Source organism: Rutilus rutilus, assembly GCF_951802725.1.
Source record: "Rutilus rutilus genome assembly, chromosome: 10".
NCBI lineage: Eukaryota > Metazoa > Chordata > Actinopteri > Cypriniformes > Leuciscidae > Rutilus > Rutilus rutilus.
In genome coordinates, this window is record NC_140215.1 from 19,451,662 (window position 1) to 19,465,926 (window position 14,265).

At 36.0% G+C, this 14,265-nt stretch overlaps 2 protein-coding genes across 2 annotated transcripts; one reads left to right on the forward strand and one right to left on the reverse strand.

The window, feature by feature from the left end:
* Positions 1–684: 684 nt before the first annotated feature.
* wdfy2 (WD repeat and FYVE domain containing 2) lies at positions 685–7,686 on the forward strand. Its single transcript, XM_084420639.1, has 12 exons — positions 685–1,110; positions 2,295–2,362; positions 2,710–2,783; positions 2,939–2,993; positions 3,809–3,959; positions 4,419–4,531; positions 5,160–5,286; positions 5,383–5,488; positions 5,627–5,728; positions 6,615–6,745; positions 6,824–6,932; positions 7,032–7,686. Exons 1-12 carry the CDS (start codon positions 977–979, stop codon positions 7,059–7,061), a joined length of 1,200 nt encoding a protein of 399 aa, XP_084276765.1. The 5' UTR covers positions 685–976; the 3' UTR covers positions 7,062–7,686.
* A 926-nt stretch (positions 7,687–8,612) lies between these two features.
* dhrs12 (dehydrogenase/reductase (SDR family) member 12) lies at positions 8,613–12,865 on the reverse strand. The gene is made up of 10 exons (XM_084420640.1): positions 12,668–12,865; positions 12,400–12,533; positions 12,111–12,193; positions 11,935–12,027; positions 11,587–11,668; positions 11,313–11,374; positions 10,630–10,734; positions 10,143–10,233; positions 9,913–10,050; positions 8,613–9,443 (listed from the first exon to the last, which is right to left on the reverse strand). The coding sequence occupies exons 1-10, from the start codon at positions 12,721–12,723 to the stop codon at positions 9,331–9,333; spliced, it is 957 nt and encodes a 318-aa protein (XP_084276766.1). The 5' UTR covers positions 12,724–12,865; the 3' UTR covers positions 8,613–9,330.
* Between the last annotated feature and the right edge of the window lie 1,400 nt (positions 12,866–14,265).

A 14,265-nucleotide genomic window follows, 5' to 3' on the forward strand; every position in this document is an offset into this window, starting at 1 on the left:
TGGATAAAAATCAGCTTATACTCATTTATATATTACATATACCCACCTTTCCATATAACGAGTTGGAAAGTATGCATAGAAGTACGATGTAGTGGCATGCTATTGTTGCTTTATTGACATTTATTCCTGTTCTATGTTTTTCTTCTTCTTCTTCTTCTTCTTTTTCTTGTAGTTGTTGGTCTTTGGAAGCCCTTTCTCTCTTTATACAAAGTGACAAACAGCAGGAACTTATTAGAAACAAATATAAAAACAATAGAAGAACAAATTCATCATGTTACCAAACAATATGAGCCACATAATCTGCAAAATGATTTGGGATATTAAAAAAAACACTTACAAGACAAAACTCATTAAATGCAAGGGATGCAGACATTTAGTTAGGCTTTCTTGTAGAGATAAGAGAATGAACAATAGTTCTGTGGTGTCTGTCTGCACATGATATGATAAAGCCGAACTATAAATAGAGTCTGTGTTTTTATTGTTTAGACCCAATTATTATTTAGAAATGTTGAGGGGAAAAAAGAAAACAGATTAAACTAACATAAATGATTGAATTCATTATACAGGCATTGAACAATTGGCACCGTTGTACAATATTTGGTGCAATTAAACAATGCTCATCTACAAATGTCAATGAAGTGGAAAAAAAAAAGAATGAAGTTCAACTTCCTGTTCTACACATTTGGTATTCGTCAGAGTCAACACTGCACATCGCAAACGCATACATCTGTGATTCATTCAAAAGTCGGATCGTCTGGTTACACGGGCAGAGAGCGAGAAGAACACGCTTATGTATTCAGATGACATGGCATAGAGATCGTGTTTCACTAAACAGAAAATTTGTGTGAGAGGTAATCAGCTGACTTGCAGCATCCCCGCTCGTCACACTTCACCGTGCTGCAGGTCTAATAACACGACCTCAGCGTGTTATGCAGCCGAGAGAGGAGGATTCAGGTGACGGAGAAACTACAGCGCCATGGCGGCAGAGATTCCCCGTCCGCAGACGCGAAAGCCCGTCCTGTTGAGTAAGATCGAGGGTTTCCAAGATGTGGTGAATACGGCTGTGATCATCCCCAAAGAGGACGGGGTTATCAGCGTATCTCAAGACAGGTCAGCAGCACGCGTGTCTTAGAAACCCAAAACAATTACGAGAATTACAATGCAGAATATACGCAAACCACGTCATGTACACAATAATCTTATAAGCAGCAATGACACAGTAATACATTGTAACATAAAATGCACGTGTCCTGTATGGTCGATTTTTTTATTTATTTTTGGTTGAATAAACGATAAACTAAAGAATATGCTTGTCATAGAGGGAGTACAAATGGAGGATAATAAAGAGGCTGTAATATGCAAACACGTACAGCTCATTTAAGCTGCGGCTATCGATGATCTCCGTTTGCGCGTGTTTGCTGTAAGTATTGCCGATCATTCGCCTGCGGATCTTTTCTGAGTGGCGTACGTTCGTGGGCGAATCGGTGTATTTGAGAGAATCTTTTAAGTGAACGATTTTGTGACCCATTTGAAGCGCGTGACTACCTTTTCCTGCCAGTTTAAAGACTGACAGAAATGATCAGAAAGCCCTAACTGGAAGAAAAAAAAAAAAAAAAATCGCTGATTTGATTTACATAAAGATTCGGAGCGACACTGAATCTCTTTCGTGAACGAACTGGCCGAACGAAACATTTTGTTTGTGACCGATGGACATTGCTGTCAGTCTCGTTTTCAATAAGAAGGGTAATTATTAATAAAGTGTAAAAGTGATTAGTGACCATATAAATGATGAATGACAATATCAATTATGTATGATTTTTTTGGTGAATAGATTAAAGAATTACTAATATTATTTATATATATATATATATATATATATATATATATTAGTAACTCTCAATTCACAAACATACGCGTGTGTGTTAACTGTTTAGTCTAAACTGGAGTACTGAATTTGACAGCCAATTTTTTTCATATTTTCTATTTTCTTATATCTTTTTTATTTAAAAAGTAACTAAACTTAAGAAACACAAATGATTGTGGCAGCCCTGATCCTGGCTATGTTTTTATTTTATTTTATTTTTTACTTGGCAACCAAATTTAGTTTGAAGTCTTATTGTGTCTGGCGATTAAGGTGATTAGGACTTATCTTAGCCAGCGACGTGTTCTTAACTGTCCGTCCGGGTAATTTGTGCACTGTATTGCATGTCATGTTGGTAAGTAAGGTTCTGCTAAATATACAAAATTTGATGATCAAGATTATTATTTAGTTGCTTGCTTGTTATCATTTTTAGGACAATCCGTGTGTGGCTGAAGAGGGACAGTGGTCAGTACTGGCCCAGTGTCTATCACACAATGCCTGGTGAGTTCAACACAGTTCCTGGGCAGCTTTCTGAGAGCCAATACAGCTACATAGATCTCAACATTATGGGACATACAACCAAATAACTTCAGGAATTTTACTATCAAAGTAAAAAGGTGAAGTGAAACCAGTGTGGGCATGAACTTCTGCTTGTGTTCATGTTCAGACAGCAGTTTTATTTCTCAGCAATGATGTCACAGTTTTGCTTGCTTTCTAGTTAACTATTGCAGACTATGGCTAAGAGGTCACTGACTCTCAGTAGAGGGTTTATGTTTATAGTTGAATGGCTATCAATGGATTTTGTAGGATAGAAGAAACTCATATTCATTGACTTTCTTATGTTGCAGTGGCTTGTTCATGTATGTCATTTAACCCAGAGACAAGGAGGATCTCAGTAGGGTTGGAAAATGGCACAGTATCGGTATGTTCATTAAACATTTATTATCGTCAACCACATTATAAGTGGCACTGCTGCAGTATTCTTACACAAACCTGTTTTCTATGTAGCTGTAAATGTCACTAGCGGTTGTAAGATACATTCCTAAGCTTCATTAAGCCAGGAGTTTCTCTTTCCAGGAGTTTGTCCTATCGGAGGACTACAACCAGATGACTCCTGCGCGAACATATCAGGGTGAGTCACAAATCTAGTTTGTTTTCTTAACTTAAATCATATGAACGTGCAAAAAGGCCTAATTAGTAAAGTGTCTGGTCATTTTGGGGATTTTTTATTTATTTTTTTAATCCTTTAATGGATAGTTCACCCAAAAATGAAAAGTCTGTCATCATTTACTCACCCTCATGTTGTTCTAAACTTGTATGACTTACTTTCCTCTTTGGATCCCACTGAATTTCGTTGTATGACCAACAAAACACTATACAATACAAATATATATATATATATATATATATATATATATATACTTGGTCTTTTTGGATGTTATTCTAAAACAACATGATTCATATTCTGGTTCCATTCATATAACAGCAACCAAAGAACAATAGACGACTAATCCTTTAATAGCCATCCACATAATTGTAGTCAGGTCAGTTCTGTAGAAACCAATATATATGCAGGGCAACTTTATTATTCAGTACATACTCTGAACAATCAGCTTTCAATCACAGTGTATCATTATGGCCTAGAATGACATTATTGTGAAACAGCTAGCTAACCTTTTAATGCAAGTCATTAAGTAATGCTCTCAACACAGATAAATGAAAACATTAATGAAGTAGACACACAGAGTGAAGTATAATAAGTGCTTTGGTTGTAGTCCGCTGGTTCGTTACTGAAATCCAATCTCTGATATTATGTGACTTTCTGCTGTATCATTAATATTATATGTGAGAGCATAATTCCCTGTCATTTTTTTTTTTTTTTTTTGAATGTGGTAAAGTGCTCCCTTCCTGCTTTGTTTATTGTGTTTTGTCTTTTGTTTGTGTTAGCTCATCAGGGTGTCGTGACTGTGGTGCTGTTCGTCTTAGAGATGGAGTGGGTTCTAAGCACAGGTCAGGACAAGAGCTTTACATGGCACTGCTCAGAGAGCGGACAGCAGCTGGGCACGTACAGGACCACAGCATGGGTTTCTGGACTACAGTATCCATTCTTACGCCACTTCAGATATGAAATATCTCACAAGTTTTTATTCCGTGTTTATAAAATATGAGCAGTCACTGTTACTATTTTCAGTTTGTGCTGTCTTCTGATGAAAGACTTGATTTGGTTGAATTTACTTTTTCTTTATAAGGAAATAAGCTTCCTTAAATTATTGCTTGTTTTTTTCTGCTTGAAATCAAAACAACAAAAGCACCAATTATGTGTAATTTATATTACAAATATACCTAGATAAAAAGATACTTTGCCCAAATTGAAAATTCTGTCATAATGTACTCACCCTCATGGTGTTCCAAAATGGTCTGTGGAACATGAGAACTGTCTCACTATTATTTTGACCATCCGAAGGAAATCAATGATAGAAGATCATTAATAGATAAGAAGAGATTCATGAGGGGTTCTGAAATTTTATAGTGTGGGCTTCTTGACGATCTGTGTAAGATTTGATGTGGAGACCAGACATGCCTTCGTTGGAGATCTTTCCGGACAAGTGACAATCCTGAAGCTGGAGCAGGACAACTGCAGCCTTGTTACCACCTTTAAAGGCCACACAGGTGCTTCCGCAAACAGCACTTTACAAATAGACACACTTTTCACAAGTGTCAGCACAATCTTTCACCATTAGCCCAGACACATTTTGCCATTTGCTGGTCAATTGAAGTGTAGAGATTCATTCACACATCTCGAGCACTTCAAGCAAGTAAATAAAGTAACTACTTTATGGGGCTTCAAGTACAAACATAAACTGCAGAAAGCAGAAAAAAGTGGTGGCATGAAACCAAGCAACATGATAAATGGTTGCCTATTAACAATATAACTAATTAACATAGCATGAAAGGAAAGCAGTTGGTCAGTACAAATAAGCAAATTAACCAACAAACAAGTCCTCAGTGTACCAAGGGTGAATGACTACCTCCAGTCATTCTAGTGTGGATGGCGTCCCCTGGTGGCCAGGATGACAATACTGTGCCAGAGTAACAGAAATATCATCATGTCCCCCTTTAAGAAGCCTTCAAGTCCTCATAACCACAGGATATACAAAATATACTAATCTTCATGCATGCATCCACATAATATTGTATAATGGAAAGAAGTATCCCATTACTTGCACTGTAACTAACCTTGCACGCTGTAAATATACATCTTATTGAATCTTTTAACATTGACCCTGAATGTGTGCAGGCAATGTTACGTCCCTGTCTTGGGATCCTGTGCAAAGGGTTTTATTCTCTGGAAGTTCTGATCATTCAATCATCATGTGGGACATTGGAGGCCGGAAAGGCACAGCCATTGAACTGCAGGGACACAAGTAGGACATGGATAAATTGTTGTCATGTATTTAAGATATGAGACTTAAGAAAGCATGGGTGTCATGTCCTAATATTTGTGTCTGTGTGTGTGACAGCGATAAAGTGCAGGGCTTGTGTTACGCTCCTCACACTCGTCAGCTCATTTCCTGTGGCTCAGATGGAGGAATAGTTATCTGGAACATGGACGTCACACGACAAGAGGTGAGAGAGATGTAGAGCTAGAAAGTATCATCTAGGACGAAAGGGATTGTCTCTGTCAACAGGATGTGTGATATTTATGTTAGTTACATATGTCTGTTTACATAGTTTCAGCATGTCCTCATCTGTTCTTTATCTCAGACCCCGGAGTGGCTTGACAGTGACTCGTGCCAGAAGTGTGAACAGCCGTTCTTCTGGAATTTCAAACAGATGTGGGACAGTAAGAAAATTGGTCTCCGGCAGGTACTGCACATAAAAACATAGATTGTACATGGTAAAAAAAAAAAAAAAAAAAGATAATAATAATAATTTTAATCAATATTTTGTCTTATTTTACAGCAAAATCTTAAACAAAAAATCGAAACATCTTTAAAACAAAATAGAATTATTTGAAAATCTAAAGACTTTTATAGAATATGCATTACAGTACTGTTTAAAATATTTTTTTTCATGTTTTTGAAGAAAGTTTCTTATGCTCACCGAGGCCACATTTATTTGAAGAAATGAATAAAAATATATGAAAACAATAATCTTGTGTAAAATCAATACAATTTTTTTATTTTAATATATTTTAAGATGCAATATATTTTCCTGTGATGGCAATGTTGAATCATTTCAGCATCATTACTCCAGTCTTCAGTGTCACATGATCCTTCAGAAATCATTCTAATATGCTGATTTGCTGCTCAAGAAACATTTCTTATTATTATCAATGTAGTTGTGCAGCTTGAAATCTTTGTAGAATCAATGATGTTTTTTTCAGGATTATTTGATGAATAGAAAGTTCAAAAGAACAGCATTTATTTGAAATAGAAATCTTTTGTAACAGTGTAAATGTCTTTACTGTCACTTTAAATTAATTGAATGCATACTTGTGTGTTTTATTTATTTACCAAAACTTTTGAACAGTAGTGGGTATTGCATAGTTTAAAAATGTCTTAAAACAAGTTTTAAAATACAAATTTCTAATTAAGTTTAAAAATATTTTAGCATAAAATAAATGTATCTGAGGACTGTAAATGCATGAAGAATAGTTTTTCCTGGTTTAGTTCAATGATTGTTTGCAGTACTTTATTCAGCCAAATCTTTAATATAATTTGAAGCAGCTTGATTTTGCTCTCTTTCCCAGCATCACTGCAGGAAGTGTGGCCAGGCCGTTTGTGGAAAGTGCTCCTCTAAACGTTCCACGATTCCTCTCATGGGATTTGAGTTTGAAGTGCGGGTTTGTGACAGTTGTCACGACTCCATTACAGATGAGGAGTAAGTCAAATTTTGATTGTCTTCAATGTTTTGACTGTCTCAAATGATAGGATCACCCAAAGCTTTCTTCTTGTCCAGACGGGCGCCCACTGCAACGTTCCATGACAGTAAGCACAGCATCATACATATGCAGTATGAACCAACCAGAGGCTGGCTCCTCACCTCCGGGACAGACAAAGTCATCAAGGTCGGTCACTGTTCTCACACAAGAGTGTGAGTGTACTGTTTAATAAATTGTGGCTGGAGATTGAAATCATTCTAAAATCTGTGGTGTGTTCACATGCAGCTATGGGACATGACTCCAGTGGTATCATGAGAATCATCTTCTGATCCTGAACCATGGAGAACGTTCAGAGTTCAGGTCCCTTTCCATGGGCAGCTTCATCTCATGGTGGAAAAACTCAAGGATATCATGAGATTTAACTGATGGTTTAAACTGAGCATGTGCATTTGTATGTATTTGTGCATGTGTACGTGGGTTATGGAAACAAACATGTAAATACTGTCCAGTCTAAATCTGCTTAGTTCTAGTTGTTTATATTGACATGACCTAATGTTATGTTGTCTGTGAAATATATTTCATCATCTTATGTCTTATCCCAAACACAAATGAATCCTCCTGATATTGCATCAAAGCATGCTGGAACTGTTTTTATATTCAAGTGCCTTTACTGCACATCAATCAGTGGTTTTGGCATGGGAAAATACTGTCTGCTATTGACTCTTGGTCATGATCTGTTAATCTTGACTCTTTAAATGTAAGCACTTAATTTTACTGATATTTTTACACCAGTAAATTTAATAGGAGAATTAAACATACACATAATCACAGGTGTTGTTGTTTATACAGGGTAAAATTCAGTAATGCTTTAGTGTAATAATATTGTGTTTGGTTTGATTAAAGCTGATGTTTCATAGACATCTCATTACTGTAAGAAACATTCACGGCATTTCATTCTTTCAATGGCAATGAGAAATTTGATATCTTTCCTCAGGCACAATTTTTGCTGTATGTTAAATCAAGCAAGGCTTCCATGATGACTTGCAAAGTGAGTGTCCTGTCCTATAACACAATATGGACATTTGAGCATTTTTAACAGGTCACTGTAAAGCCACAATATGTGAAACACTACAGCTGAATGGTTATGGCGAGATTAGTGTTTTTGAAAAGGACTCATTTGACTAAAATGAAAATTTTCATTTTAAAGTATACCGTTGTAGTTTGGGGTCAGTAAGTTTTTTGTTTAATGTTTTTTTTTTTTTTTATGTTCTCTTATGCTCACAAAGGCTGCATTTATTCTATTTGTATATATTTTAAAAAGTAATTTATTGCTGATGGCAAAGCTGAATTTGCAGTCACTCCAGTCTTCAGTGTCACATGATCCTTCAGAAATCATTTGAATATGCTGATTTGGTATTCAGAAAAAAAAGACAAAAGAAAAAAGATCAGTGTTGACCGTTGTGCTGCTCAATATTTTGTGGAAACTGATGCATTTATTTTCAGGATTCTGTGAGCAAAATAACAGCATTTATTTTTTTATTTGTAAAATTACAAATGTATTTACGGTCACTGTTGATTATTTTCATGTTATTGCGGAATAAAAGTATTAATTAAAGAAAATCGTACTGACCCCAAACTTTTGACCAGTAATGTAAGTAATGGGAGTGAAGTTTTTGTTCACCTTGAATTAAAAGCCCTTATTTTTTGTCACATGATTGAATATGAATAATTTCAAATCCTGCATAAGCATGATTTGATCAGTTGTTTTGATAAGAAAGTCTAATGTAAAGCTCATAATTGTTAATAAAAATTTAAATAATGATTTGCCTAAAAGATTCAGACAGAGATTCATTTTTATATTTTATTAAAAATCACGGCAATAGCCACAAATTGACATAAAATACAGTAAGTTTTAGTTAATAATTAGCTAGTTAATTGTAAACTCATTTGTAAGTGTATATAAGAGGCATTTGTTTATATGTTCATCTTCACATTTATTTGTTCAGTTTGAAACATGTTTACATAGTCATCTATTTTTATGATAGTGTGAGTACGAGTTATGGGTAGTGTTGTATATCATGTTCTCAGACAGCTGTTTAAGTTTGATGTCAGTTTCTTGACCAGCCTGTGAGGCTAATTCAAAATAATCTGTTTTTTTACAGACTGCAATAGTTGTCCAATTCATCAAGCAAGCAAACTCAAAACCTTGTGGTAATTGATCTCGCAGCTTTAAAATTCATGTTAAGGGGTATGACTGTGTGCAATTTATGTAGAAAACACATTTGAATAATGTTAACCACAGACGCCATTTTACTTTTAAATCAAGAAAGTCATTCAATTGCCATTCCAAAAGCAGAAGTGCATGTATTAGTTTCTAGCCTTAAACTAGTATAATAAAACATATTTAGGAGTGTATTTGTTCAGAAGAATGGACAATAATATGAAATATGAATATGAAATATGAAATATTTTCAATATACATTTTAGGTTGTCATGAGCTTCTCACATCTCTGCAATTCTAACCATTATTAAGAATGAATATCACAATCTCCGTGAGGAATGATTCGGCCAATAACTCAACCGATTAACACTTGAATTTCATAGCGAGCTCCTCCAGCGTGGTCATCAGCTTCTGGTCTTCAGCTGGAGAAGACCTGGAGAAGGCCAGAGGTAGATGCGTAGAAACAGCTTTTCTGTCTGCAGATGAATCAGTTTGTGGAAGAGAGGTCAAAGTTCAGTTACATGTTAAAGAGATCTTTAGTCTGCTATACATAAAGACATGTTCAAAAGATGTGAACAGCAAACTAACACACACTTTCTGCAAAACAGTGCTGGGTAAAATGACTTTTAAAAGTACTGCATTACCACATTAAGTTACTCCCTAAAAAGTAACTAATTTTGTAACTTAGTTACTTTTTCTCACCTGGTCTAGGCTTGCTTGTTTGGTTTATAATAACAAAAACAAAAGTTCTGTATTTGACAAATGTAAAGGCTCTTTTACACCAAAAGTTATATGACACCTGAGAAGAAAGTTCAACACTCTTACTTCAGGAAAAAAAAGAAGCAGCACAAATGTGCTGTTTATCTAAATGTGCTGTTTAGCTGCGTTACCCCCAACACTGCTGCTAAATGACAAATAACTGCACACTTTATAAAGATACTTGACCTTGGAAGAAGAGGCCACTGGGCTGTTTGCTGGCAGCATCTGATATAGCCAGCCACACCACTGTGTCAGCACCCTGAGCTTCAGTACGGAGCTTATTCTTCATTTTCGCATGAAAATCTGGCATGGATGACTGTACCGCTGTGGACAGAACACAAACCCGAAACAATATTTTAGCGACTGCAGTTGCACAATATCTTACTGTATATAACTGATGTAAACACGCTGCCCACCTGGGGTGTCTGCCCAGCCGGGGTGCATGGATGAGAAGTGGATTTCCTTGTGCTGAGCTGCCAATTGCTCTGTCATGATCACCTGCTGCCTCTGAGAAAGGTCACAGTTTACATCAGTCAAATTTTTTTTGCTAACACTAACACTATTTTTACTGAAAACATCAAAACAATATATTAAATCCATTAAAAAAATATACATAAACTCAGGCTGCACAATGTAAAAAAGCTTACACAGTGACAATAATAAATGATGGTCATTGTAACAAAAGCAGAGTGGTGATGCTGCTGGAACATGTTGTCTTGTGCCACTATTATTTTTTATCATTGATGGACTGGATTGGTTAGCCACCAAAAGTATGATGGTTTTGTAGTCTATGGACTATGGAAGTAATAATAAGAGTAAAAAAAAAATGCAGTGCAAAGTTTTTACTGAAGAAGAAGAAAAAACAGACAGATTTCAATTTGAGTTTATAATTTATAGTAGTACCTTGTTCTGTGCATAAGCCATAGTCCCGTCAAAAGAGCCTTTCTCAAGCTGAAGGTCCTCTACATTCAGCTTCTGAACTAGCATCCCACCAGATGACACAGTGATCTGTAATAAAACAAAAATAATAATAATTATAAAATCAAATCAAAACAATAATTGTAACACTTTACAATAAGGTTTCATTGGTTAACATTAGTTAACTACATTGGTTAACATGAACTAACAATGAAAAATACTTCTTCAGCATTTATTAAATCACAGTTAATGTTAATCTCAGCATTTAATGATACATTGTTAAGTGCAAAAGCTGTATCTGTTAACATTTAGTTAATGCACTGAGAACTAACAAACATTTGTATTAATTAACATCATAAAGGTTAATAAATGCTGTAAAAAATATTGCTCATTGTTAGTTCATGTTAGTTAATGCATTAACTAATATCAACAAATGATGCCTTATTGTAAAGTGTTACCCATAATGATAATAAATAAATTTGGGGGAAATTCTGTTGAAACATTCATAAAGTTGCCAACATGTCACTAAAGTCATACTTGTCTGGTGTAAGTGTAAATGTGTTTGGAAACAGAGATAAATGGTGGCACGGCCTCTGTTTGCAAACGGCGTGTGTTTATTACTCTACTCATTAGGAGGCAGGAGAACGGATGCATTTCTTCACACTCACCACTCTTGGATTCTCTGACTTCTTCAGTGTAGGAATCAGTGCTGTCGTCAGAATATAAGTCCCTGCAAAACAAACAAGATCAATTATCTTATCTCTAGATTTTAAGTGGAGACCCTAAAAACATTCTCTACCAGGAGGGATAGCCTCTGACCTTTGTAACTCAGTATTATAAAGTAGTATAAGTAGTAAGAGCTCATACTTTGTGGTGCATATTGGAAAAATGTTAAGATATGATCAATATCAGATCAGAAAAACCATGAATTAACTTTCCTACCAAGTGTGTTTGTCGCAAAGTTTTTCTCCACACCATCCTCTGTCAGTTCTCTCTGATTGACCATGCAACCCGCATTATTGATCTATGGTAATAAATCAAATTACAAGTACAATAAATCACAAGTGGAGACAGCATGTAAATGTACAGATCACACATGTTTTGTTGTACACTGTAAAATGGATAGCTCAGACTAAGAGTTGTCACACCATTTTATAATAGTGCTGTTCATCACATTATAATAGCAATATCCCTGTGCAATACAGTGATTTTGCTATGCACTCAGCCTCTTGTGACTTATTGAGTTAGCTTATTATGATATGTTGATATATCCAAATTAAAACCATTTACCAAAGCATGTAGATTGTGTTTCTGAGAGAATCCATTGGCAAACTCCCACACTTTCCGGGGGCTGGACATGTCAACTAGGTGAACATGGACATTCTGAAAGCACACGAGACAAACTCAGACCAGAGTTCACTGCTTTCAGACGCATGTGAAATAATGATTTAAAGCATGACATTTACCTCATTTTTACTTTGCTCCACGATCTCTTTTCTTGCCTCCTCCGCACGATCTTTATTTCTGCACAACATATGTACTGTCCCACCTGAAGAAAAACAAAATCGTTTGAAAAAACTTTGAATTGCTGTGGTTTTTAGTAGCACTAAACATCATTTGCCAGTAGGAGTCACTGTTGTGTGCCTTTTGTTGAACCGTTCAATTGTCATAACAAAGGTGACAGAATGTGCAAGATCTTCCCAGTTGATCAGTTATTAAAGAGTAGAAGTTAATGGCAGTCGTCTTTGTTCTCACCTCTTTTAGCGATTTCGTAGGCGGCGGCTTTCCCGATGCCACTGTTCGCTCCGGTGATGATGAACGAGCGGCCGCTCACACTCACCTCCAGATCCGCCGCGCTGAAGTGCCTCTCCGCTGCCTCATAACCGCCCCTGGTGACAGTAAACTGGACTTTAACTAGAGAGCAATGCACAAACTATCGATGGTGAAATTAGGGAAATAACCGTTTATATGTCAAAGTGATGGGCAGGCTGAGGCGAAATTAGACAGACCGATTATGACTTACTTTGTATATTCCTGAAGACCCTTCAGGAACCAAACTGTGTTTCGGTAGAGAGACATGAGTACGATCCATAGACTGTAAAAAAGTACAATCTCACTCGTTTCCACTAAAAAGCAGTGTCATAAACCACGAGCACGTTGGTAATCAGAGCCCCGCCCCTGAAGCGTTTAATAACAGATCACATGTTGAACGTGTTGTAACGCAGGGTTGCCAATTCCGCGGTTTTTCAACGCAATATCAAACTCGCCGCGAGGTTGACATTGATTGCAAAAAATATATTCGCCTGAAATGCTTGTAAATATTTCATATTCTACTAATGATAAAACTGTCCTATTATGAGTTTTGTAAGGGAGGGACACTAGCATGTGAGCCTCTGTGAGCTCCTTAAATGAAAACAAAATATGTTAATGATTACTATAGCGATTTTCAAGTTAAAATTGTGTGCATAACAAACAGTGACTGTAAATATGGATTTTAGGTATGGGATTGGCATGGTTTCCGTTTTTATATTTGGACTAGGGTCATTGGGCTAGATTTGAGGTATTTTTGATTGGCCTTTGGCAACCTTGGTTGTACGCGCGGTTACAATACGCATGCGCACTTGCGCAGATTTCTCAGAGCATATACTTCATAAAACGATAAACGTGTTCTTTGCTCAATTAAAAAAAAAGTTAGTTTTGTGCGCTTATTTGAAAAAGTTTTAAAACATAAATGATAAACATGAATTATTAGATTCAAGTTCCACCACATACTGGCTGGCGTCGTATTTTTTTTAGGCCAAGTCGAGTGTTTCAACCTAAGTATATTTGTATACCTAAGTGCACCGGCGCGCAACTTTCTATCTTGTACATGTTTTCAGAAAACGTTGACAGTTATCATTCATATGGATAGGGGCGTATTTTCCTGTATCTTACAGTGTCAGGATGGCCGAGTGGTCTAAGGCGCCAGACTCAAGGTTGAAACCTTCCATATAAACATGGGTATTCTGGTCTCCGAATGGAGGCGTGGGTTCGAATCCCACTTCTGACAGTTACTTTTTAATTTTTGTAATTTTGATTACTACCGAGATAATGGATTCCTCCATAAAATGTATTTTAAATTAATTTACATACTTAAAATGAATGCAAGTGAGCATACAGGAAATGCACAATTCATTTGTGGTTTAAACTATAACGTTTAATAAAAATAATAATTATTTTGATATCATTCAATGAATCAGCATTCAAAAAGGACCGCCAAAAAAATCTCTGTTAATACATTTTCATATAAAATATAATTGAATTATATCCAATTTTTTTTTTTTTTTATCGTGATTTTTCATGTGATACAATTTTCAATGGTCTTTCTGTGTAATTATTTCATCAATTTTGAGAGACATATGCAGCCCCGTGTGTAGTCTAGGCTATTCGGTCTTAAATAATGAGTAATAGCCTACAATTAGACAAATACAACTCCACTTCCAATCCAGGTCACTGTGTTATCAGTGTTATAAGGCATATACTGATAAAGTAATCCTCTTGTATTGAACTGCAATGGCTTCGAAGCTCCTCGAGATGGCACAAGACAAACAAGGTTTATTCAATTTGTACAAACTTAATAGT

Bases quoted from the DNA above. Each gene is read 5' to 3' on its own strand.
- wdfy2 (XM_084420639.1), top strand. From the start codon at position 977: ATGGCGGCAGAGATTCCCCGTCCGCAGACGCGAAAGCCCGTCCTGTTG. The intron at 4,532-5,159 runs GTGCTTCCGCAA...GAATGTGTGCAG, and splicing joins CACCTTTAAAGGCCACACAG to GCAATGTTACGTCCCTGTCT. The intron at 5,489-5,626 runs GTGAGAGAGATG...TCTTTATCTCAG, and splicing joins TGGACGTCACACGACAAGAG to ACCCCGGAGTGGCTTGACAG.
- dhrs12 (XM_084420640.1), bottom strand. From the start codon at position 12,723: ATGTCTCTCTACCGAAACACAGTTTGGTTCCTGAAGGGTCTTCAGGAA. The intron at 11,669-11,934 runs GTAAATGGTTTT...TTATTACCATAG, and splicing joins AACACAATCTACATGCTTTG to ATCAATAATGCGGGTTGCAT. The intron at 10,735-11,312 runs GTGAGTGTGAAG...GTTTTATTACAG, and splicing joins AGTCAGAGAATCCAAGAGTG to ATCACTGTGTCATCTGGTGG.